Genomic DNA, 24,726 nt, shown 5'->3' on the forward strand with positions numbered 1-24,726 from the left:
GTAGCCTGAGTAGGCAAAGGCAGGGATTGAACATTCCTGGCTCTTTTTTTTTATTTAAATTAGAAAGTCTTATTTTACATATCAATCCCAGTTCCCTCTCCCTCCATCCTCCCTTGGCCCCTATGAACCCCCCCATCCTACCCTTTATCCACTTCCCAGGGAGAATGAGGCCTTCTATGGGGGATCATCAAAGTAAGTCTGTCACGTCATTTGGGGCAGGGCCTAGGTCCCTTGCCCCACCCCCCATCTAGACTGAGGGAGTATCCCTCCATGGGGTATGGGCTCCCAAAGTCCATTGGGACTGGTTCCACCAATAGAGGCTCCATAGGCTGCCCAGGCCTCCAGAGAGCTAGCTAACTGGCAGCTACCAAAGAGATGGGCAGGTGAGTTTTCCCTGGATTCCTAGGAAAGGAATGTCCAGCCTCAAATCAAACAGCAACTTTGACTCCATTCTTCTCCTTTAACTGAAGGAAAGTCAAATTTTTGAAAGTTTGGAAAATATCTGGAGACTAAGTCCCAAAGGACTGATAGTGCCCTGTGGTCCACCATCTCTGGGTCTTCATTCCATGCCTTCTTTCCCAGGCTGACCTGCAGGGAGGAGGGGACACACACACACACTGTAACTCCAGCCAGAGGATTTCTTTCCACTGTGTCTGACCTCCCAAAGGCAATTGACTCTCAAGTTATTTTTCCTCCCCCGGTCAGACACAGAAGACTAAGTTGGACATTTCCCAACGGAAACTGACTACATTGCTGGAGGAAATGTTACATCAAAAGCATGATAGTACAAGACCACAGGGATGGATGAGGCCAACGGGAATCATTTTTTATTTGGACAGAATTGAATTTGGCCTCAGGAGATTTAGCTGGCCCTGGTGTGGATGCCAGGTCATTTCTCAAAGACGCAGTCTTGCGTGGCCTGTGGGCTTGAGCAATTCATGCAGGCATGAGCAAATGAACACAGGATGTTGGGGGCCTCAGCTGTCTCTTGGCCTTGGGCTGAGATGCTGGGATGAGCCAGCTTGATTCCCAAGGAAGGGTTGAGAATAACAGTACTAATTGGCTCTAGTGGTGTGCTTTTGGACTCCCATTTAATTCTCCCAACAAGCAAGATGGGCTAAGCATTGGCTGATGTGAGGAGCAGAGACAAGATCTTTCCTTTTCCTGCTCCTGCTTCACTGGGTTCCAAACACAGATCAAAGAGAGTGAGACATACTCAAGAAGAGAGATAAAAACAGTCAACTCCGTTCACATGGGAGGTAGATGTATTCAGATCTGTGTAGAAAAGTGAGGCGCTGCTACAGTTTGGACCTGAAATGTTCCTCCAAGATCCCAGGGATGGCGGATCTTGGTGGTTAACTTGACACACCTAGGAAGAGGGAACCTCAGTTAAGGAATTACCAACAACAGATTGGAACAGCCCTATCTGTGTTGAAGTGTGGCAATATTGGGAGGGGCTATGTTGGCATCTAGGGTGTCTCCCAAGGGCTCATGTTTAAAGATGAGGGTTCTAGCATAGTGTGCCCTTGGGGAGTGATGAAAACTTTAAGAGGTAGGACCAAGTAAGAGGTTTATGATATTGGGGATCTCTTCAAAGAGGGTTATAGAGTTCTACTCCATCCTCTCTCACGAACTATGCAGAGAGGGAAGGTTTTCCCCAGCTATACTTTTCCTGCCACAGACCTGCCCATCATTACATACTGTTCTGCCATAGACATGCCTATCATTACATGTTGTCTTGCCATAAGCAATAGACCCACCAAGCCTGGGACCAAAATCTCCCAGCTGTGAGCCAAGATAAACCTTTCCATTTATAAAGAGTCACTCGAGCATTTGGATACAGTAAAGGGAAGCAGACTCACATAGAAGATGGTGAAACCTCATGGTGATGGGATCTGGTTGAAGGTCTTTGGGTCTTTGGCAATGTGCCCCTGAAGGGGAATATGAGACCGTGATGTCTGTCTTCCTGTTTCTGCTTGGCTTCTTGGCCAGGAGTTGAGTGGTTTTACTGTCATATCCTCCTCCTCCATGATACACTGCCAGACCACAGCCCTAAATGTAAGGGGGCCAAATCAGTCATGGCATAGAGTTTCCAAAAGTGTAAGTTAAATGTTTTTATAAGCTAATTATCTCAAATAGTTGAGATTTTTGTTTATTTCTGCCTTGTTTGCTGTCCCTGGGATGGAACCAAGACCCTTGTGCATCACAGGCAAGTGTGCCCTCTGCCATTCAGTTCTCTCTCCAGCCCCAGGTACTTGATACAGCAACAGAAAGTTAGCACAGCACTGAGACAAGTACAGATTGAAGAAGGAAGGTGACATCACCTAGAGCTAGTGAGGGTACGGCAATGCAGGGACTGCTGCATACTGTTGGTGGGGGTGTGAGCATGAGTGAGGTTTTGGTTTTTTTTTTTTTGGAGACAGGATAGTGATATGATTAAACAATTAAATTGCACACACACACACTGTGAAATCGCACACACACTCTGTGACACAGCAATTTCAATGCCAGGGACTCACTCTATAAAGTTACAGATATGCAGAGGTTTGTGAGCAAGGACATTCATGCAGTATTGTTTATAACAGTAAATTAATGGAAGCAAATGTCCATAGATGGGGGCTGATTGAGTAAAATATTAATAGCATGTAATAAAAAGAACAAGGGCTGCATGCGTAGATGTGGGGAGTTGCACAAGATAGAATGAAAGCAAATTACAGAAGAGTCTTGTGGTGCTATGCCGTCTGTGGCTTTCTGATAAAAACTGCTCCTGTGCAATTGAAATGGCAAACATCTGCGATGATGCATGCACACACATAAACTACAAACCCTGGCTACCACTGAGGGACCTTCACTCGGTGTCTTACATTTTTCTCTGCTGCTCTGAATTTACTTTCATGAACATGTGTTACTTTTAAAACATAAAGACAAGTTAAGGAAGGAATAAGGGACCAATGAAAGGGTAATTTATCAAAAAGGGAAGGAGGAATTTACTGAATTTATCACTCGAAGGCAAACTCAGTGAAAGGGGCAGGAGGGTGGTAAGGAGTCGGGCGGAGCTGATTGATAGACTTTGGCAACACGGGCTTGCTGCTCTCGCCTGCTAAGCCGGAACTCCTTGGGACTTAAACAGTTCTGCTGTAAGACTTGCAGCAACATGGTGAAGAGCAGAGAGTGGTTTCCTTCCCCAGAAGAGCAGATGGCTCAGCTGTCCAAGCACAGATGGGGGCGGGGTAGTTCATTACAGCGGATCCACTGACAGGGATGTGCATGCTGAGAAAGCCTCAGATCAGCTGAAGCTGAGTGCAGCTAGCCTCACCAATCTCCACCCCAGCTATGGCAGGATGGAGAGCTAGCTTGATTACCACCAAGTCTTGGCACAGGAGTCTTGGAACAGTGGAAGTGATGACAGTTGCAGGTATCCTGCTAGAGTGGTAGGAAGTAATCCTAACTCTGAGTCAGGAATGCACCAGAGAAAGGCAAGCTTGTAGAGTCTGAGAATACTTAAGAAGTTACTAGACACCAAGGTATCTGAGTTCTTAAGTTTTAAAATTAATGATATCCAGATTTCATTCACTCACCTGAAACTGAGTACTTCCTGTGTGCAAGACACAGTAGCAAGCAGAGGAAATAATACACCAAGGGAATAAACATGGGATTTACTAGGCTGAATTAAATGAAAATACAATAGTCAATATCCAACATTTGAGAACCCACAAAAATGGCAATTTCTTATGGATTAGCATAAATACATTCTTACAGAAAAAAAATCTATTGCCCAGATAATGGCTTAATTACAGTTGTGGGAAAGAACAATGACAAAGCAATCAAACTGGATCCAGTGCGTGCGTGTGTGTGTGTGTGTGTGTGTGTGTGTGTGTGTGTGTTATGTGTGTATGTGTGTGTGAGAGTGTGTGTGAGTGTGTGTATGTGAGTGTGTATGTGTGTGTGTGTGAGAGTGTGTGTGTGTGTGAGAGTGTGTGTCTGCATGTTGGTTGTCAAGAAACGTTTCCTTTTAAGAGAGTTAATTCTCAGGAAGTAAGGATGGGGAGATATTATTGGTTTAGTGAAGGAGACAGATTATTTAAGACTAACTCAGGTACAAAAGTACTGAAGGGTAGGAATCTGGAATGTTCCAAAAACTAAGTCAAGAAATGAAATGCAGCCAGGCAGAGGAGGTAAAGAGGTAGGTCCCTAAGGAAGCAGGGCCTGTAGGCCACATTAAGGATTTGGATTTTTAACCCAAGAGGTATCCAAGACACCTGTCATACGACTTGTATCTCAAAGCTGCTAAATTCCAAGGACCAGGCAGGACTCAAAGGATGGTCCATCCCCTTAAAGCTCTGCTTTTTTTGTCTCGTTAGCTTTTTGCTGCTTTGCAATATTTTAAGTGTGTGTGTTTACATACTCCAGCACACCTGTAGAGCTCAGAGACAATTTGGGGAAGTTGGTTCTCTTCCCACCATGAATGTATGAGGCGTCATGCTTGGCAGCAAGTGCTTTCACTTACTGTGCTGTCTCAATGGCCCTCATGTTGATGTTGTTAATGGAGACTGAGTCTTTCTTACACTGTAGCCCAAAATGAACTAGAACTATGCAGCCCAGACTGACTTTGAACTCTCAGCAATTCTCCTGCCTCTGCCTCCTGAGTGATGGGATTTTAAGTTTTCGCCACCACACCCAGGTTTTCATCCCCTTGTTGTGCCCAACACTGACAGTTACACAACTACACTGATAGGCAGGGTCACTTAAGAATTGACCGGTGAGCCAGTTGGTGGTGGTGCACACCTTTAATTCCAGCACTTGGGAAGCAGAAGCAGGAGGATCTCAATGACTTCAAGGCCAACCTGTTCTACAAAGTGAGTTCCAGGAGACAGCCAGGAATGTTACACAGAGAAACCCTGACTCAAAAAGAAAGGAAGGGCCGGGCGGTGGTGGTGCACGCCTTTAATCCCAGCACTCGGGAGGCAGAGGCAGGCGGATCTCTGTGAGTTCATGACCGGCCTGGACCAACAGCCTCCAAAACAATACAGAGAAACCCTGTCTCGTAAAACCAAAAAAAAAAAAAAAAAAAAAAAGGAAGGAAGGAGAAAGAATTGATATTCAAGCAAGGAATAGTGGGGCACATTTTTAACCCCAACATTTGGGAGATAGAGACAAGTGGATCTCTGTGAGTTCAAGATGAGCCTAAACTACATTATGAGTTCCAGGACAACCAGGGCTATGCAGAAAGACCCTGTCTCGGGCTGGAGAGATGACTCAGAGGATAAGAGCACTGCCTGCTCTTCCAGACGTTCTGAGTTCAATTCCCAGCAACCACATGGTGGCTCACAACCATCTGTAATGAAGTCTGGTGCCGTCTTCTGGCCTGCGGGCATACAAACATATACTGTATACATAATAAATAAATAAATGTTAAAAAAAGACCCTGTCTCCAAAAGCTAAAATAAAACAATAACAAAACAAACAAACAAAAACAAAGATTTAGAATCTAGGTCCTTCCACCCTGAATCCTAGCAAGATAATAGCAGCAGGGTGAGGCAGGCAGTAGGCCAAGACTTAGCTAGGAAACTGAGGAGGTAAAGGGGCTCAGGCCTCCCACCAGTTGCACCACGAAGCTGAAGATTGACCATGGCCAGGCTGAGCTTGTGCAAAACATCCACCATGGAGCTGAAACAGCGCAGGCTGATGAGTTATGGAGGAACAATGCCAGTGAGAGCCAGTTCATCCCAGGGGCAGCTGTCAATACCCATATCCCCTAAAAAGAGGAACAGAGGTCACAGGAGACCCAGCCACTCAAAGCCTTCCTCCCTCACATCCCTTCCCACTCCAGCCTCCTCTCCCTCTGTCCTCTCTAGGAAGGAACTCTAGAGACAAGGGAGTCCATGAGAGAGGACACCTGCTGCTGGGGACATGGAGGAGAGAGTGGGTCCCGGAGTTCTTGGTGACACAAGCTATGGGAAATAAGAAAGAGGCAGGAGTTCCAGGGAACATGGTGTCTGACTGGGAGGATGGAGATACCTCACAGGTAGTCTACACCTATGTGATGTAAGACCACTTTGACACAAAGTCCTTCTTCTCAGAAGATCAGTGACAAAGGGGAAGCAGCAAAGATAGAACAAGAATGGTCTTTTGCTGTAGGGACTCTGGACAAGCCTATGCGCAGTGACCTTGGACCTGCTTTGGTGAAGATCTTCTCCTTAGGTACTCCAGAATTACCTAAAGCACCTTTGGGAGGACCGCAATGACTTCACAGCCTTCAGACCTCCAAAGAAGTCCTGTGTCAGACTCAGAACTTTGAATAAGAAGCAAGAAGGGCACAGGCCTGGGAATCACACACATTTATTTGCCGTGAGGCCCTGGGATAATTTCTCAGCCTCACCAGTGCCTGTCTTTGCTGCTGTAAATTGGAGATGTAACTACCCCGTGGGGATATTTAATGAGAGAACAAGTAAAAACTCTGAGTCTTGTGGCTGACACTGGGAAAAGACTTCATACCTTAGCCTCTGTCCCTTCGAGGCAATACACAGATAAATGCACACATCCACACAAGCACTCCACACACAGCACAAAAACATCCGGGGGAGGCTCACCCTCTCCCTAAGGGGTGCGCACATACGCCAATGTCTTGTTGCTTTCTGCCACTTGCATGTACTCTCAGCTCCCAAACTCAGTCTCTTCTAGCATCAAAATCTGAATTCCTGCCTTTGAGCTTGTCTACCTGGCTTTAAGAAATTGAAGCTGACCAGGCAGTGGTGGTGCGCACCTTTAATTCCAGGACTTCGGAGGCAGAGGCAGGCAAGATCTCTGTGAGTTCAAGGCCAGCCTGATCTACAAAGAGAGTTCCAAGACAGTCAAAGCTGTTACACAGAGAAACCCTGTCTCTAAAAAAAAGCAAGAAGAAATTGAAGCTGAGCCAAATCTCCTCACTCACATATCCCAGACTCTCCTAAGTCAAGTCAATCCCAGAATGTGACATGAACAATGGACCCAATAGCTAGCCAGGCAAGGATTCATATATAGTAGCTGCACGCTAGATTTATAGGGACACTTCCAGGACCCCAGGACATGGGAGTGTCCTCTGGAGGCCAAAGGAGGTCAAACCGATGGAAGTTGCGCTGAGCTGTCTTAGACTTCTGTTATGGCTTCCTAAAGCTTGGTCCTCAAGGCACTGCCAGGGCTCAAGATGCTACTGTTGCTGTGAATCAAACTGCTTCTCTACAGCAGGTAGCTTATCCATCCTTCCACAAATGCTGGGCCAGCCCCACAGCCATGCTTTGGAGTCCATAATTACTAATCTGCCTTGGTAAACAGGATCCCTCAATGCCAGCTACAAGAGGTTTTACTCAATGTCCTAGCTGGTGACAGGCTGGGTATGATATCCTGGAAGGAACAGGTAATGTATGAGGCTGGAATCCCAAGAACTCCTGCCTCTACTTTTATTGGTTCCAAAATATTCGTGCACACTCCAATTCCAGAAAGTAAGGAAGAGCTGATCACACTGGGTAGGTCATCTCAGGTCTTGTGCCTGTAAATTTTCATCTTGGCAGCTGAAGCACTGAAAAAAAAAAACGTGAGCTCTGCAATCAATCAGACCTTGGTTCTTGTAACATGTAGTCTTCCTACCCGCCGCTTGTGTCCCATGCTGGTTTAACCCCCAAATAACACACAAGACATTACATTAATTATGAAGCTATTGGCCGTTTGCTATGGTTTCTAATCGGCTAGCTCTGACTTAATTATTTACCCATAATTACTAATATATATTTTTATAAGGACTTATCTTTCTGAGAACGCCACACTTGCGTTCTCTCCTCCAGGGATTACATCTAGACTACTCTCCTCACTACATTTCCCAGAATCCTCCTAGACTCCTAGACCCACCTATCTTGCTTCCCTATTGGCCAACAGTGCTTTGTTTACATATACACAGAAGGACTTGCCCCGTCAGGTTCTAGTCTCAGTTCTGACACATAGGCACGGTCTTTCCAGACCCATGTTCTCGTTGGTAGAACAAATAGAGATTTGGGAGGAGGGGGCATTGAGACATGGTTTCTCTGTGTAGCTTTGGAGCATATCCTGGAACTAGCTCTTGTAGACCATGCTGGTCTCTAACTCACAGAGATCTGCCTGCCACTGCCTCCCGAGTGCTGGAACTAAAGGCATGCGCCACCACTGCCCAGCCTAGTGATTTAATAATAGCATTTTTGAGCACTTATGCACCAGGCTGTAAATATCAAACACATACCATTAGCACTTCCCTGGTAATGAGTATGGGTGAATTTTAGTCAGTTTGAGTCCACTCTGGGGATTCTACTCTCCTTATCAGTGATAGGTTTAAGAATGGGAATGTAACTTCATTCTGGCCAATTAGAAACAAGGGATGATCTAGGGTTTTCCAAGAGATGTTTTCATTCTCTGTTTACACTTGGATAATATATGCAAATATGCCACCTGGAGCAACTGCAGCTATTTTGCAACTGTAAAGACAGTAGCCAGTACATTGAAAGCTAAAAGAATGTTGGTCTTTTCATTAAGCAGCCCAAATTAAGCAACATGGAAACCAAATCATCTCTGGACCCCCTTTGAGAGAGGGCAGGAGGGAGGAAATATGAGAATGTGTATACCACACAGTATGTGGGGGTCAGAAGACAATCTTCCAAAGTTCTCATTCCACCATATAGGTCCTGGGTGAAACTCAGGTCATCGGGCTTGGTGACAATCACCCTTACCCAGTGCTATCTCACCAACCCCTTCTTAATGTTGTGATACTGTCACATAATTTATGAACTATCTATTCGTTGATCTATTTCTTTACCCTTGCTGTAGGTGGAGTGTATCAATGTACTTTTCGGACACAAAAAAGATCCAGAGAAGAATTATGAACTCGCATGGGATTCAAGCAAGTGAGGGCACAGCAGGAACTAGTGTTCAGTACTGAGCATGAAATGGACTAATACGACTTTCACCTCTGTGTGCTCCCAAAAGCTAATCTTCCTATATCCAAAGCATCTTATAGGTGGGTAGCTAAAACGTGCACAGATAAACTCCAGCTGGCCCTACTACAGGCCTGTAACCCCAGCTACTAGAGAGGCGGAGGCAGAGAATTCCAGTGCAAGTCTTATTTAAGCTACAAAGTGTGGTGCTACCTTGCTTGTACAAATAAAGCCTGTCTGAAGATCAGAGGATGGAGCTTGTCACTGTCACTAGCTAACCATAGAGATCAGGAGGTCTGTACAGACAGATAGAAAGTAAGATGGCTCGGCGGAAACAGAAGATAAGGTGGCTGGGCAGAGACAGGAAGTGAGATGGCGGGGCAGAGAGGATATAAGCAGGAACTCACTCTCTTTTCTGCTGGGAAACTAATGAAGTGAAGGTGGCGTTGGCTTCCTCCTTCTCTATAATCTCTCAACATTTTCCTCTATATCTGTCTCTGGGCTTATATTGTTTAGACCTAATAAGAACTTCATTTACAACGAAGTTCAAGGCCAGCCTCCGCAACTCAGTAAAACCTTGTCTCAGAATAGAGACAACTAGGGTTCAGGCTCAGGAGTACTGTGCTTCCCTATCCTAAGTGATGCTGTGAGTTCACACCCCAGAACTGCAAAATATAAATTCTCTTCCCTCACTATCTTCCCTCATACAAGAAGCATCACTTGCCAAAAGGACTCCAGTGGACTCAGGCAAAGATGGTCTGGGGAGATGACACTAGGTGCCCTAACATGTTTCCTATGAATATTCAACCCCTCCCTCTCTTCCTCACCCCCCCCCACAACATTTAGACACTGCTGAGTCATTTAACATTGCCAAGATCTAGCTGCCCCCCCACCCTCTACTCAGGTGGTAAGGGACACTGGACTAAGAGCCACACCTCACCATTTCAAAAGGTGCCTCTCAGCTCTGCAAAGTGTCAAATAGAGAAATGGCAAGAAATCTCTCAAGGGACTCAGGTAAGCACAGGCAGAAATCAGACACACTCTGCAGTGTCAGCTTGTAAACTTTAAAGCGTGTTAGATGTGAATGCTTTTGAGACAGCATATTCCTCATGGGCAGGAGGAAGTAGAATTAAGAACACATCCTTAAAACTATTTTTATTTTATAGGTGCGTTGCTTTAATATATATGTGCATATACATATATATGCACATAGTACACATATACACAGATGTGTGTGTGTGTGTATTGTACCACGCACATGTCTGGTACTCCAGGAGGCCAGAAGGTGTCAGAGCCTCTGAAACTAGACTTAGGGACAGTTGTGAGCTGCCATGTGGGTGCTGGAAACTGAACCCTGGCCCTTTGCAAAAGCAGCAAGTGCTCTTAGCATCTGAGCCACCCTTCCATCCTCACCTCCATGCACTCCTAGGACAGAGCACTTAAAGCCACTAACGTTGACAAAGTAAAAGGAATGTTAAAGAATACTGGATTTTTTTTTCCTGCGTTTTCCAGACAGGATTTCTCTGTATAGCCCTAGCTGTCCTGAAACTCACTACATAGACCAGGCTGGCCTTGAACTCACAGAGATCCACCTGTCTCTGCCTCCCAGAGTCCTGGGATTAAAGTAGTGTGCCACCACTGCCTGGCAGAACACTGGGTCTTAACAGCAGACAATAAAGTAGGCTATACTGTCTCATTTGCATTTAAGAAAATTAAATCTGTATACAATCAGAAAATGTCAACAGTATAGTGACACCAAAATGAAATGATTATTTATAGGGTATTATAATTTGGAGTGGTTTAATTTCTGCTTATTTCCTGCTTTCACGTGACATGAATGTTAATACCCCACTCAAAACAGAGCAATGTAGTTATGAGGGGAGATTGGGATCTAGATGAGGTATCTTTTACACTGAATGACTGTAGGCCTAACAAAATGGTAGACACTATTCTGTGACTGTTCCTGCTGTGGTAAATGCATGGTATAAAGACTCAATTGCCAGGCTTCCCAACTGCACCAGGAATCTTCTTAGTCCGTCTTAGTCCGAGCTAAGAACTGGCAGGTATCCAGCACCAGCAGGAGCCCCAGACAGACAACGGCTGGGATGTAGGTCCTCAGCGACTCTTTCAGAACCACCAACGTGAAGATAGCTCCTACAACAGAAATGATAAACATCTAGAAGATCCAAGAAGTCGGATTCCAGCCCAGGCTGACTCATTTCAGCTCAGGCCCTCCCATTAAACGCTCCTCCACACCTCTTCCAGGAAGCAGGACAAAGAATGAGAAACCTTGAGAAGTAATGCAAGCCCCGGAGCAGGGGAGAGTCAAGGTGAGAAGATAGGGATAGGGGAACTAGCTTTCCCCCAAATCTTTCTCAATAATTCTATTGGAGGATTCAAAATGAGGGCTAGGGGCTTAAGGTGGAAGTGAGGTAATGATTTAGAAATGGAAAGACTTTTAGTGAATACTGTGATGCTGTCTAGCCTTGGAAGCAGCAGCGGGTGCTCTGTACACTGGCACTTCTTCCCTTCAGAGACAGCGCATTCTAGAGAAATTCTCTACCTCTTTGGTCAGGGAACGCTAGTTCACAAGCTCAGGCTCTCAACCTGTGGGTCATGACTCCATTTTGAGGTTGAATGTCACTTTCACAAGGGTCGCCTAAGACCATCGGAAAACACAGATACTTAGATTACTATTCATAGCAGTAGCAAAATTACAGCTATGAAGTAGCAATGAAAATAATGTTATGGTTGGGGGTCACCACAAGATGAAGAACTGTATTAAAGGGTCACGGCATTAGGAAGATTGAGAACCACTATGCTGGCTACATTAACTGGCAGCTGCTGCTCCATGCCCTCCAGGAGTGAGCATGTAGAGGAAGGCATAGGGAGATTACACTCCATGCTCATGCTGGAACACTATGCAGCCACAGAAATGATGGGAAAAGCATGTTACAGTATTACAACAGCCAGGATATGGTCCGTAGCATTTCAATATCATGGAAGCTATAGCCGAGCAGGAAGTGTTCCTGGTCCCAGAGAAGAGACAGGGCAGCAATAAGGACAGCTAAATCTTCCCATCATCCCCAGGAGACCCCGGCTGCCCCCTTACCCATCATGAGCAGGATCAAGAGCAGGGTACTGATCTGTTGTAGCGCAGGTGGGCCCACGACCAGCAGCAACCCAGCCAGCACTTCCAGCCAGCCCACAGCTGTTTGGTAGTTTCTAGGATCTGGCTGGTAGCCGAACAACTTCAATGGAAACGCCTCAGCAAACTGCTCGAACAATGCTCTCTATGAGTGGCAGGGAATGCCTGTCAGCTGTGTTCTTCAGGAAGTACCACAGAGATGGCCTCTGCGTGTCATCAAAGCCACTACAAACAGAGGCCAGATCCAGGTTAAGAGCCTGGCAAGGAGGGGACCACCCGATGAGATTGACCTTCGAGAATCAGACCTGTCCACAGAGTATAAGCCAGCCACAAATACCAAGAAAGGGTACAGGACTTGGGCCGGAAGGGCCAGGGCCTGGGAAGAGCCACAGATTCTTTGTGGCTCGCCTAGTTTCTCTTCCTGCAGAACATTTGGAGGTGGGATGGAAAACGCTCCTTAAAGATTGGTTTCCATTTCCAATCTCCTCCGCGGGTCCTGATCCCACCGTGGCAGACACAACAGCTGAGGGGCTCTGTAATGCATTTTACCCAGACCTTTCCTTGGGCCAGCTCCATCCGCGGGATCCATCCGCGGGACTGCTTCCTATGGCCCAACAGCAGCCCTGCCTCTCCTACTCTGCCCTCCAGTGTGTCTAATCTTCTGACAGCATGACATAGTGTCGTCATCTACAAAATTGCTTCAGAACCCCACAACTGAATTTTTTAAGAAATCACGTGTTTTAAATTTCAATTTCGTGTTGGGCTACGTTTGACAGCTATCTTGGAGTGTATGTGGTCCAAGGGCCACAGGTGGGACACACTTTCAGAGTTTAAGCTGTCTGGCTCTTACCTGATCTACCCCTAAAAACCCACCACCTTAGTTCCAGGAGGCGGGGGGGGGGGGCGGGGGGGGCGGATACAAGCTTGGGAGGAGATTAAGGGGATTCTCCACTGAGCCTGGCAGTATTGGTGGACTGACTTTCCCAGGATAAGGAACTACAGTCGGGTGACTTCTAGGCTTCCATTCCAGGCTGTGGAATCTAGGTTCGGTTAGTCTACTTTGGGCCTTGCTTAACTAACTGTGTCATCTTTTGGCAAATTACACTTTAACTTCAGGGCTAGTTCCTAAGCTTATAAAAGATTTCTAAAGTGGTACAAGCCGCTATTAATCCCTTGCAGAGGCAGATGGACCTCTGCAAGTTCGAGGTCAGCCTAGTCTATATAGTGAGTTCCTGGCTAGCCAGAGCTGCATAGTAAGGAGACCATCAAAAAAAAAAAAAAAAAAAAAAAAAAAAAAAGAATGAATGAATGAATCTGCCTCACTAACCTTCCCCCAAACTGGAACACTAGATGGTGAGTGTGGGATGGGGAGGGGTCACCTTCCCACTTCATCTTCCTGAACCCTCTGAGTTCCATCATTTCTTCAGCTGGAGCCCAAAGTATAAGTCCCTTCCCCTCCCACCTAGAGAAGATGAGGAGAGGGACCACCTAGGCGCCCTCGCGCCAGAAAGCAAGCAGCCCGAGGGAACCAAGCACTCGTCCGGCCCCGCGCGTCCCTGCCGCGCTGCTCACCATTTGTTGTGACACGGGGGCCGAGACCTGCAAGAGTTTAGCAGCCCCGGCAAGCGTGAAGAAGCCGCCGAGCAGGAGACGCAGCGTGCCAACCAGGAGCGCCATAGCAGCGAATGCCTCCTCCCGCTGCCTCCCTCCCTGCCGGAAAGACGGCAGTCGCCCCGCCCCGCCCACCCGGCTCGCTCCCAACTGCCAACTTTTTGTGTTAGGAGCCCCCCCCCCGGCCCGCCCACTGAAGCCTTTTCTCAAACTCCACAAGCAGGAGCAAGCATGCAGGTTCTGACCAAGTGAAGCAGCCTTCGGGGTGGGGTGGAGGGCCACCCTGGAGGAATCTGACAACACCCAGCACCTTGTGCCTCTGGGTTTGCTTCTATAAGGAAGTTGCACACTGACCTTCAGAAAGTTACTTGTACATCAGTGAACAATACAATTAATGCACAATAAACCAGTAACTACAAGTTTTTCTTGTCCATCTATACCTAAAATACTTGCCTTTTCCATTGCTCATCTGAAATAAAAATGTGAAAGATGTTTAAACATTCATTTGCCTGGATTAGCAAACAAAGGGCCAAATTTGGCCAGTCATCAGGTATTTTGTTTACACTCACCAAAAAAGGAAAATGTTAATAATATTGATAATAACAATAATCTTAAAATGATTAAACAATGTCCAAGGAATTTTCACAACCCTTGGAAATTATATAAAATAACATTTCAGCGTGCATGGGTAAAAGACTGTTGATCAGCAGTACTTGTGTTTGTATACCACAGAATACTTACTATCTGAGCTTTGATGAAAGTCCGCTACACATTTGTAATCCCAACACGAGAGAAGGGGTGAGGCTTGAGGACTGCCTAGAGTTCAATACCAGCACCCAGTACACAGCAAGAGATAGGCCAGTGACAACTCCATGACCAAGCTCAGTCTCCAAAAAAGAAAAAACTTCCCAGGTCCTGGCTTAGAGCCCCGAGAGAAGTCCCCAAATTATGGCTTCAAATTCCCCGGCTGCTTCTACTTCCTGCAGGGCACCGCTTGGATCTGCTTTCCATTTATAAGCAACTTTCTGAGGGCTGCTGACTTGGCTGGCTAAAACTTTTTAAGTGCAAACTGAAAGGTCAAACCGTGCCAAGATGTCGACGTGGGCCTTTGGCACCTGACCACGGGTCATGAGGGAAAGCACTGTTGCTGCCCTAACTTAACGTTTTGTCCCCCTTAAGCTCTGTTTGACCACTTTTTTCCTGAGTCACTTTCTCCTGTAAATTACCTTAAATTCTAGGAAAGACAGAACTGACCCATAAACATAATGTACAGTGAAGGACCAAAACTAGCCCCAAGCAACAGGGAGCCTGGCAGGGCAGATCACACCTTAAATGAGGGCAATTGTCATTCCGGCAAGGCTGTACCCTGGAGCAGTCATCTCAAAGAAACCAGCCTGCTCCCCTAAAGAGATAACAGTGGGAACTTCTCCAATCAGACTATTACAGCCTCACCAAGAAGACCCACTGTCAGGCACACCCCAACCCTTCATTGTTTCTTTTTTCTATGATAGCTCAACGTTCTGTTAGCCCCTTCAAGACTAAGGTGGGAGCCCCAGCTTCGTGTCAAACACCTTTAATCCCAGCACTGGGGGGAGGGGTAGAAATAGTGGGATTTCTCTCAGTTGGAGGCCAGCCTGGTCTGCATAATGAGTTCCAGGACAGCCAGGGCTATGTAGGGAGACTCTGTCTCAAAACACAAAACAAAACAAAGTACTGAGGTGAATCATTGTTCTTCTCAACCTGGCTCCACTGACCCAATCTTTTTCTGCCCTTCGCCAATGCTTACCTCTAACGATACACTGGGACACCAGGTTGGCCTGGTCTCTAGGGGAATTCCCTAAGCAAGACATTTCCTCTGAAACTCCATGAGCAATCACCAATATAAAAGCTAAATTTTCTCCCTTGTGTTATTAAAATTATACATAATTATGTTTAAGTTCCATAATTCTTAAATCCCTCTACAACAAAGGAAAAATTATTAAAACATTTAATCACCAAAAATACAAATACATTAGCAAATGTATTTTAGGATACTTATACAAAATTTAACACAAAATTAAAGACTCTGACAATAAGCAATATGGATATTACTCTTTCTCCTTTACTAACTTTTCTATCCTTGGAACTAATGATGTGACTGCAAGTCTTAGGGCAGGACCAAAACCCAGCAGGTTTCTTTGTTTCGATGCGGTCAAGGCTGAAAAGGTGGCATCGCACAAACAGAATGTGGAAAAGGGCAGTAAGAGTTTCACTGCCTTTTCATGGAGTTCCGGGTGGCTTGTCTTTGCCCTTACCCAAAACTGAGTTACAGACATTGATTTATAAGCTGACTGCAGGCTTGTATCTGAAGATAATGCTGCTAGTTTTTCTTCTTCAGAGTCAGTGAGGCTGTTATTCTGGTGACTGGCGAAGGGATCAATGAGCCACAGATTTCCCAAACGCAAGTCCTCTTCTGGTGGGTAACAGTCATGGAAAATCTGAGAAAGTCCTTCTAGGTGCTCAACAATAATGTTAGTGATGCTTTTCACACTTACATCTGATGAGTCTAAGAACTCAGAAAATAAAGGGAACATATCATAGTCATCTTCTTGTGTGCGCTTCAACCATGTTTTTAGCTTTTTCTTAAATATGTCAACCTTATTATACAAATTGAAAAGAGTTGCCATGGTCCCTTGAAGACCAGAATTTAATTTATTTATAAGTGAAAACATATCTGCTAAATAGGCTAGCTTTGCAACCCATTCCTTGTCATGGAAATACCTGGCCAAATCTGAATGCTTTTGATTTAAAAGTATTTCAATTTCCTGTCTCAGTTCAAATAATCTTGTTAAAATTCTCCCTCTCGACAGCCACCGAAGTTCGGCATTAAGAGGTAAATTCACATGCTCCGATCCCATCTCTTCACACAAAATTGTCAACATTTGTGAGTCTGAGGCACTGTTCTTTACAAAGCTTAAAATTTGTGCTGACTGCAAAAGAATTTCATGTAAGCATGGAGATAGCTTTTCAGCAGCTAAGTGTTCACGGTGAATAAAACAATGTGTGAATACCACTGTATTCTTGGTGATTTCTTGAATTTTTGACTTTAAACAAGAACGTCTATCACTTGTGCTTGTGACCCCATCAGTACAGAAACCAACACAATGGTCCCAATTCAGAGATCTACTATCAATGTATTTATTTATGAGTTCAAACACTTCAAGATCAGTGCTTGGAGAAGGCATTTCAGTACAAAATAATAACTCTTCTTTCACATCACCACAGTCATAATCGATGAAGCGAACGTAGCATAGGAGAAGGGTGACCCCTGAGGTCGCTGGTGACTCGTCTATCTGAAGGGCAAACCACTTGGAGTCTCTGAGCTTCTGAACCAGCTGGTCTTCAATGTCTGCAGACAATTTGTTGATCCTGCACTCAATTGTGTTATTAGAAAGAGGAATAGTTTTCATTTTGTCTCCAGCACTTGAACCCAAAACTTCTGAACACATTTCTACTAAATATGGCTTAATCAATTCTTCAGCAATGGAGAATGGTTTCTTCCTGGCGGCAATTTGGAAAGCAATTAAATAAGAAGCTTTCACGAGTGACTCTTCAACTAGTAGACATTTGTTTAAAGGACTGTCTTGACATTCCATCTCAAGTGATTTTTCTTCAAAAAAGTCTACTGGCTTGTTCTCTAGTTCAGAATGTTTTGCCTTCAAGTGATTAGAGAGGCTTACTGGCACCATACTTTCTCTAGGTAAGATTTCTCCACAAATGACACACTGTGCTCTTGGTGAACTTTCTTTCGATCCAGAACAGATAATAAAGCCAAATTTTATATATTCTGCATCATAAGTCTGGAAAAAGTCCATTCTTTTTTTCTTTGCGGGTGGAGAATCAGGTTCTTCATTCTTCCCATTTGGCAGAGGAAAATCTGAAGGAAATATGTGAATCACTGTTATGATATGAACATGTACAATATGATATGAACAGTCATGTTATTAAAAAACTGGACAAAGATCCATTAACATGATGGATTAACGTTAACTTGACTCAATGTTGCCTATAAACTTTAAAATCTAGAAGTTGAAAAGCACATTTAGGGGCTAGAGAACAGCTCAATGGTAGTAGCACTTCACCTGGGATGTATGACACCCTGGATCCAATCCTTAGCACCAACACAAACCAACATACCACATATAAATCTAAAGACCAATCTTCAGAGTTTGATTGTGCCATGTACATTAGCATCTATGTCCTTTATGGGGAGTGTGGTGAGACAGAGTTTCTGTGTGTAGACTTGGCTGTCCTAGAACTAGCTCTGTAGACCAGGCAGGCTTCAAACTCATAGAGATCCACCTGCCTCTGCCTCCTGAGTGCTGGGATTAAAGGCGTGCACCAGCACCACCCGGCTCTTTAAAGAAGCTTAATGTAGAGGTCAGTTAGGTGGTTCAAGAAGCAAAGGTACTTGCCACCAAGCTTGACAAGGTGGATAGATGTAACAGATTTCACCACATTGTTCCAGGATACAAAGCATGCACTGTGGTATGCTCCCACATGTGTGCACACAAGCACATAGAAAGTAAAATAAAAAAGAAAGCCCTGGGGCTGGAGAGATGGCTCAGAGGCTAAGAGCACTGGCTGCTTTTCCAAAGGTCCCAAGTTCAATTCCCAGCAACCACATGGTGGCTCACAATCTATGATGAGATCTGGTGCCCTCTTCTGTCCTGCAGGCATGCATGTAGGCAGAACACTATATACATAATCAATAAATAAGTACAATCTTAAAAAAAAAAAAGGAAGGAAGGAAGGAAGGATCCCAATGTAGGGCTAGGAATGGTAGCACACTCCTATAATCCAGCACTTACGAGCTAGAGGCAGGAGGATGAGAAATTTAAAGTCATCCTCAGTTATATGTCCAGCCTGAGGTCAGTCTGTGATACTATGCGAGACAACCATCGCAAAAACAATCAAACAAACACAGTGAGGGAGGGGAGAGTAGACAAAGAAGAAAGAATCTCAGTACGTTATTTAAATTTTTATCAATGTAAAATGTTTTCAATACAATGTCAAGTGATAAAGCAATTTATAACAATATATAGACAGTAGTTCAATATTTAATCCAGAAATTTAAAAACAATTAAGCACACACATACCAGTTGTCCACAGATCACAGATCCTTTACTACGCTTTATATGTGAAGGTGTTCAGAAGTTCATGTACACAAGTAAGAATATCATTTTAAACAGAATGTAAAATAATCAAATTTCCTGATTCCTACCAAAGGAAAGGCACCCTATGTAAAATATCAATGATTACTTTTACCAGAATAAGCTTTATCTATTTAAAGACAGGTTCTTGGTATGCAGCCCAAACTGGCCTTGAACTCAACATTTCCTGTCTCAATCTCCCAAATAGCATGGACTTTAGTAAGCTCACGCCACCCAGCTCCAGACTAGTCATCCCACATATAGGTGAGTGAAGGGACTCTGGTAGCTTGAGCGTGGCAAGCATGGCTCTCGCAGGCTTTGTCCTTTTCCCCCATCCCCTCTACTTGCTAAAAACCTTTAGATTACTTTCCTAAAACCAGCCACCAAGGTCCATTCCCTTCCTCCACTTCCTCCTGAGGCTGATGACCAAGGTCCAGCTGTCAAAGTATTGAAGTCCAGGAATCAGAAGCTCCCTTTGGCTCATCTGATTAACATGCCCAATTAAAATTAAATACCTCACTCCAACACAGAGTTTCCCATTTTACCTTTATAAACTGCCATTTATTTATGGGCCACGTCAGTCTCCCCTCTATCCAGAAGCAGTCCTTTGACCCTCTGGGACAAATACCCCTGTCCCCTTTCCTGTGTGCCCTTCTCCTTCTCCCTCATCTCCTGTCTCCTTTACCACCGCATCCTAGCCCATTCTAACACAGACCTCCCCTTCTTCTCCTCTTAAAAATTACACCCGCAAGGTCATTTTCTGCTGTCTTTCTGCCAGAGTCAGAAAGGAATCACTTAAACTTTTCTTCCCTGCTTAACAAACAGGTGTTTGGGTGTGGTCTGTAAGGGAGTCCCCACTGCTCAGAAGTCCCCTTCAGTTAGTCTATGAAATAAAATGACACTGGAACTTTAGCTCTATGATAAAATGCAAAGCTCTGAATTTGACACATCAGCAACACATACACAACCTTGGGCAGAGCTAAAATAATTGAAAACATAAGGAGTATGGGAGTAAGGTACTTCCATTGATTGAGGCAATGTCCTACAGCTTTCCATGCAGGAGTTAACACAATTTTCTATCACCAACACGCCAGAGAACAGCTATTATCTGTTCTCTCAGTAACTGACAATTAAATAATTGAATAGAGTTTAAGAGAGAGAACACTAAGGTTCAATCACAAATTCTTTTAAGCAAATATATATGTCAATAATTATAATGTCTTATCTCTACATTTCAAAGGGCAACAAACACATGTGTGAAATGTTTAATACTTTGTGTGCATGTGGATTTGAAGCATGGGGCATTTTACACTCAAGAATTACTGTCTTTACCCTTTCATAAAAAAAATAAATCATAAAACAAACCTTACACAAGGTGCCAGGACACTTACCTGTCTGGCATTCAACATGGTGGGTGTGTGGTCTGCAAGAGGTGGCCTTGGTCTGTGTAACTGGCCTGCACAATATACCTTTGTTCTTCTGAAGCATGGGAGGCGGCAAAGATGGGAGTCTCTCAGCATCTGCCAGTACGTTTCCCTAGTTAGAAACAAACCCACAGGCCAGAGTGTTTTTAGTAACTTCCCAACCGTCATATTTCTATCAGATGAGAAGCACTGTGTTATCCTGTGGAAGAGCAGTTACAAACAGAAAGCGCTGAGGGAGAAAATAACAAAAATCATGTGGTGCTTAGAAAGAAAATGGCCCCCATAGGGAGAGGCACTATTAGGCGTGGCTTTGTTAGAATAGGTGTACCCATTTTAGAGGAAGTCTGTCACTGTGGAGCCTCAAAACCTACCTCCAAATAAAGAAAAAACATATGCAGAGAAGGGTAATTATTCCAAAAAAATCAGATCTAATCACAGACTCCACAAAATAATATATAATCTCCACTGATTAAAGATCTCAACTGGGCCAGGAGGTGGTTGCACACGCCTTTAATCCCAGCACTGGGGAGGCACAGGTGGACCTCTTGAGATCTCTTGAGTTCCAAAGCCATCCTGGTGTACAGATCAAGTTCCAGTACAGCCAGGGCTACTGAGAGAAAACCTGTCTTAAAAAACAAAAACAAACAACAACAACCAAGTAAAACAATCATATAACCAACTTAGAAGTCTAAATATTGGAAAAAAGTTGTTGAGAAAAAAGCAGGATTAGGAGCAGAGAGTGACTACTTGGAAAAAGGGCAATGTGGGAACAACATCCAATTTTCTAAATTATTGAAAAGAGCAAGTCAGGTTGAATGAAATGGCTCAGCTATTAAGGCTCTTCCATCCAGGCTGACCACCTGAGTTCAATCCCCCATTTGACCCCTGGGATCTCTATGGACCAAGGAAGGAACAGACCTCCCCACCATTCTCACATATATGCAGTAAATGAAAAATTAAAGAGAAATAAGTGTGTACATGGCTGACTGCCTTCTACTGAGACTCAACTCTGAAAATAACCACTGTTCCCAGCTTGATAGATCAGTGGCATCTGACTACAAGTATCAGCACCCTATACCTTAGAGGTATATTTATATAACTTTAAAGGAAGCTGCCCAGCTGCTTGTATAGCAATGTATTAATAAATGAGCCATAAGTAACTAAAAGAGTTGGTGTTTATAAACAATATGAACCTTGTGCCACTACAAACAATGCATGACTCCTGTCCTTACACATAAATCCATCCCATATGTGCTTGTGTACCTATGGAATAAAAGTCTGAGTACTACTGTCATTCATAAGCATGTGGTTTAAATTATGATGGCATCAGTACTATGCTCTTGACAAAGTTGTATCTAACTGTGTGACCATCAGCAATATATGTGAGCTCATTTTTTTCTTTCTTTCTTTCTTTCTTTCTTTCTTTCTTTTTTTTTTTTTTGGCGGAATGGTTTGGTTTAACAGCCCTGGCTGTCCTAGAACTCACTCTGTAGACCAGGCTGGCCTCGAAATCACAGAGATCCGCCTGCCTCTGCCTCTCAAATGCTGGGATTAAAGACTCACTTTCTAATACACTAGTAACAGATCATTTTACTTGAGGCTATTTCCCAGTCAGTGGATACTTAGCCTACTATAGAGCGTTATTCTTCATATGTAAAATTACTTATATTCCCTTGCCTACAAAGAGCCCATCATAACTTCTACCATTTTCTTATAAAAAAAAAAAACTTCATCAGTCGTAGCACACATGTCTTTAATCCTAGCACTAAGGAGGCAGAAGCAGGCAGATCTCTCTGAGTTCAAGGCCAACATGGTCTACAAAGTACCTTCCAGGTTAGCCAAGGCTATACAGTGAGATGCCTGTCTCAAAAACCACTACCATTACCTCAACAAATTTTGTCTAGACAAAGTGATACACATTCATAATCCCAGCTGAGCCAGAAGGATAATCCTCAAATCGAGTGCATATATTTTCAAAGACTCAAATAGTGAACAACTGGGAATAATTTCCCATTAGAATTCTTGCCCAATTAGTTTTTCTTGGAGGGAATCACCTACTTACTGGTGGCCTTTCCAGGATATTCTCTATATAAGGACAAGCAGATATACATCGGTATTTAAAACTATTCTAAGGTTAATGCCACCTTCTTCCCAGAAGCCTGTACATACAGGCTCTACTCTTTTTTAAGAAAGGCTTAGTATTCCACTACATGAATATAACATACTTACTATAACTGTAACCAAGGCCTCTATATGTGTGTGGGGCACTCTACTGCTAGCGAGGCTATGTAAACAGATGTGGAAATGGGAAGGGCACATTTCAGACTCTGCTTGTGTAGGACTATGTTTTAGTAATTCATATAACTCAAGAATGACCTAAAGTCCCAGCCACTGATGGAAAAACTGGGTTTCAAGCTTCTGCTACTACAAACAATGCAAACCAATTATAAATCACATCTGGCTCTGCATTTTAAAACTTTAGTTCCTACTAAAATCCTCTGAGCCGGGCGTTGGTGGCGCACGCCTTTAATCCCAGCACTTGGGAGGCAGAGGCAGGAGGATCTCTGTGAGTTCCAGCCCAGCCTGGTCTACATAGCGAGTTCCAGGACAGCCTCCAAAACAATACAGAAAAACCCTGTCTCGAAAAAACCAAAAATAAAATAAAATCCTCTGAAATAGTTTTACCCATTCATACTGCTATCAGCAACATGTCAGAATGCCCTCATTAATCCTTCATCTTGGCCAGTATGATTAAACAGTGGTTCTGAGTTGATTACTGCTTTTTTCCAAACAGCATTCAGTGTTATATATTTATTCTCTATTATTATTATTATTATTATTGTATTTGAGTATTTTAGCTGAATGTATATCTGTCCACCATGTGTATGCATGGTACCAACAGAGACCAGAAAAGGGAATGGGATGCTCTTAATGCTGAGCTATCTCTCCTGCCCAAATTTTTTCTTCTTCTAATACAGGGTCTCACTAGATAGCCCAAGCCAACGTAAAACCATGGTGAGCCTCCTGCCTCTGCCTTCGAATCAGAAGATAACAGGAGTGTGCCACCTAGCATATTTCATTCCAGTAACAATGAAGTTGAATATTAAGAACTACTTTCATGTCCAGGTCTGTAAAATGATGGATATTCTTGCCTGTTTCTACTGGTTGCTGGGTCTTTTTTATTTATTCTCTTTACATATTTTTAAAAACTAGTTTTGGGGGTTAGAAATATTATAGGTTGGTAATAAAACAATTGTCTAGCACACCAAGGTTCCGGTTCAACCCGAAACACACGTACACTCAGAAAATAGCAAAAGTACTGTAATCTTTACACTCACCATTTTCCTCCTTTCACTTCCCCTCTGAGACAGTTTCACTATGTAGTACCAGATGGCACAGAATTCACTAGACCAGGCTGGCCTTGAACTCAGTTATCTGCCTGCCTCTGCATCCCAGTTGCTGGGATTATGATAAGGCAGCAGACCCAGTCCATTTATCTTCTGAGTTTGGAATATAGCTGAATTTCTCTATGGATTTTTAAAAATGATTTCTGAATTTTGTGACATATTTGTGACAGTTTTCCTTATATATATATTTTTTTAGTTACTTTGCTTCTTACAGTTAAATCCCCATTTGAAATTCATTTTGGTTAAAATTGGTTGGCAGAAATGCAAAGTATTTTCTTTTATATGCCTCAGTTGTCCCATTATTTATTGAATAATCCATATTTCTCCTACTGATCTGAAACACCACCTTTTATCCTCACAAAATATTCATATATATGTATATGTATATATGTGTATATACTTTCAGAAACAAATAATTCAGAAACTTGAAATGGCATGCCATTCTGAGTAGCATTATGATGCCCTGAACCACTCTGTCCTTACATGGTGCTGGGGTTTTTTAGTGCTTCTTTATTTTTTAATGGTGGAGGTAGTGACAATAGGAATCAAACCTATCAGAAGCCTGGCATATGTTAGGTAATGTTCTACATCCCGAGTACCCTTAGGTTGCTGAATTTCTTTCCTTCTCTTTCCCTCCCCCCTGACTCCCTCCCTCTTTATTGTTTACTTCTTTTCTTGAGGGTGCTGATGTGTAGTCCAGCCTCACCTGGAACTTAGGTGACCCTTCCAGCTCTGCCTCCCAAATGCGGAGATTACATGTGTACCACCATGTCCATATAAATATGACTAGTTTCCAGGTTGATCTTTCCTACTTTGACCTTTAGCCCAGAGTCGCATATCCACCTGTCTGTGTGGTATTTACTCTTGGATGACTAATAGCTGTCTCGAGTATGTTTTCTTTTTATCCTCATAGCCTTCTCTCTAGTATTCCCTGCCTCTTACTGTCCCAGTTCTGAGCTGCTGAATGGCTGCAATGCCTTCCCACCTGTCTTCCTGAAGCCAGTTCTGCTG

General features: G+C 43.9%; 2 protein-coding genes across 7 annotated transcripts in view; both read right to left on the reverse strand.

The window, feature by feature from the left end:
* Positions 1-596: 596 nt before the first annotated feature.
* Positions 597-13,803, reverse strand: Tmem35b (transmembrane protein 35B). 2 transcript variants are annotated; one of them, XM_005079621.4, is made up of 4 exons: positions 13,654-13,803; positions 12,046-12,226; positions 10,952-11,087; positions 7,388-7,555 (listed from the first exon to the last, which is right to left on the reverse strand). In XM_005079621.4, the coding sequence occupies exons 1-3, from the start codon at positions 13,756-13,758 to the stop codon at positions 10,963-10,965; spliced, it is 411 nt and encodes a 136-aa protein (XP_005079678.1). In that variant the 5' UTR covers positions 13,759-13,803; the 3' UTR covers positions 7,388-7,555; positions 10,952-10,962. The 2 variants fall into 2 exon arrangements, with proteins under 2 accessions (XP_040612539.1, XP_005079678.1); XM_040756605.1 differs by lacking the exons at positions 7,388-7,555; positions 10,952-11,087; positions 12,046-12,226 and adding exons at positions 597-1,369; positions 1,842-2,052.
* A 1,862-nt stretch (positions 13,804-15,665) lies between these two features.
* The window catches only part of Zmym6 (zinc finger MYM-type containing 6), a 38,414-nt gene continuing 29,353 nt past the window's right edge, over positions 15,666-24,726 (reverse strand). For all 5 annotated transcript variants that reach the window (XM_013120225.3, XM_021232758.2, XM_005079459.4 and 2 more), the window contains 2 exons: positions 20,276-20,420; positions 15,666-17,608 (listed from right to left, as the gene is read on the reverse strand). In XM_013120225.3, the coding sequence (XP_012975679.1) occupies positions 15,780-17,608; positions 20,276-20,420 (1,974 nt within the window). In that variant the 3' untranslated portion in view covers positions 15,666-15,779. The remainder of the gene's footprint in view (positions 17,609-20,275; positions 20,421-24,726) is intronic.

The sequence above is a fragment of the Mesocricetus auratus genome, unplaced genomic scaffold (assembly GCF_017639785.1).
Source record: "Mesocricetus auratus isolate SY011 unplaced genomic scaffold, BCM_Maur_2.0 Super-Scaffold_100014, whole genome shotgun sequence".
NCBI classification, from domain to species: Eukaryota; Metazoa; Chordata; class Mammalia; order Rodentia; family Cricetidae; genus Mesocricetus; species Mesocricetus auratus.

Bases quoted from the DNA above. Each gene is read 5' to 3' on its own strand.
- Tmem35b (XM_005079621.4), bottom strand. From the start codon at position 13,758: ATGGCGCTCCTGGTTGGCACGCTGCGTCTCCTGCTCGGCGGCTTCTTC. The intron at 12,227-13,653 runs GTGAGCAGCGCG...TGCCACTCATAG, and splicing joins CCCCCGTGTCACAACAAATG to AGAGCATTGTTCGAGCAGTT. The intron at 11,088-12,045 runs GTAAGGGGGCAG...TTTCTGTTGTAG, and splicing joins CTTGATCCTGCTCATGATGG to GAGCTATCTTCACGTTGGTG.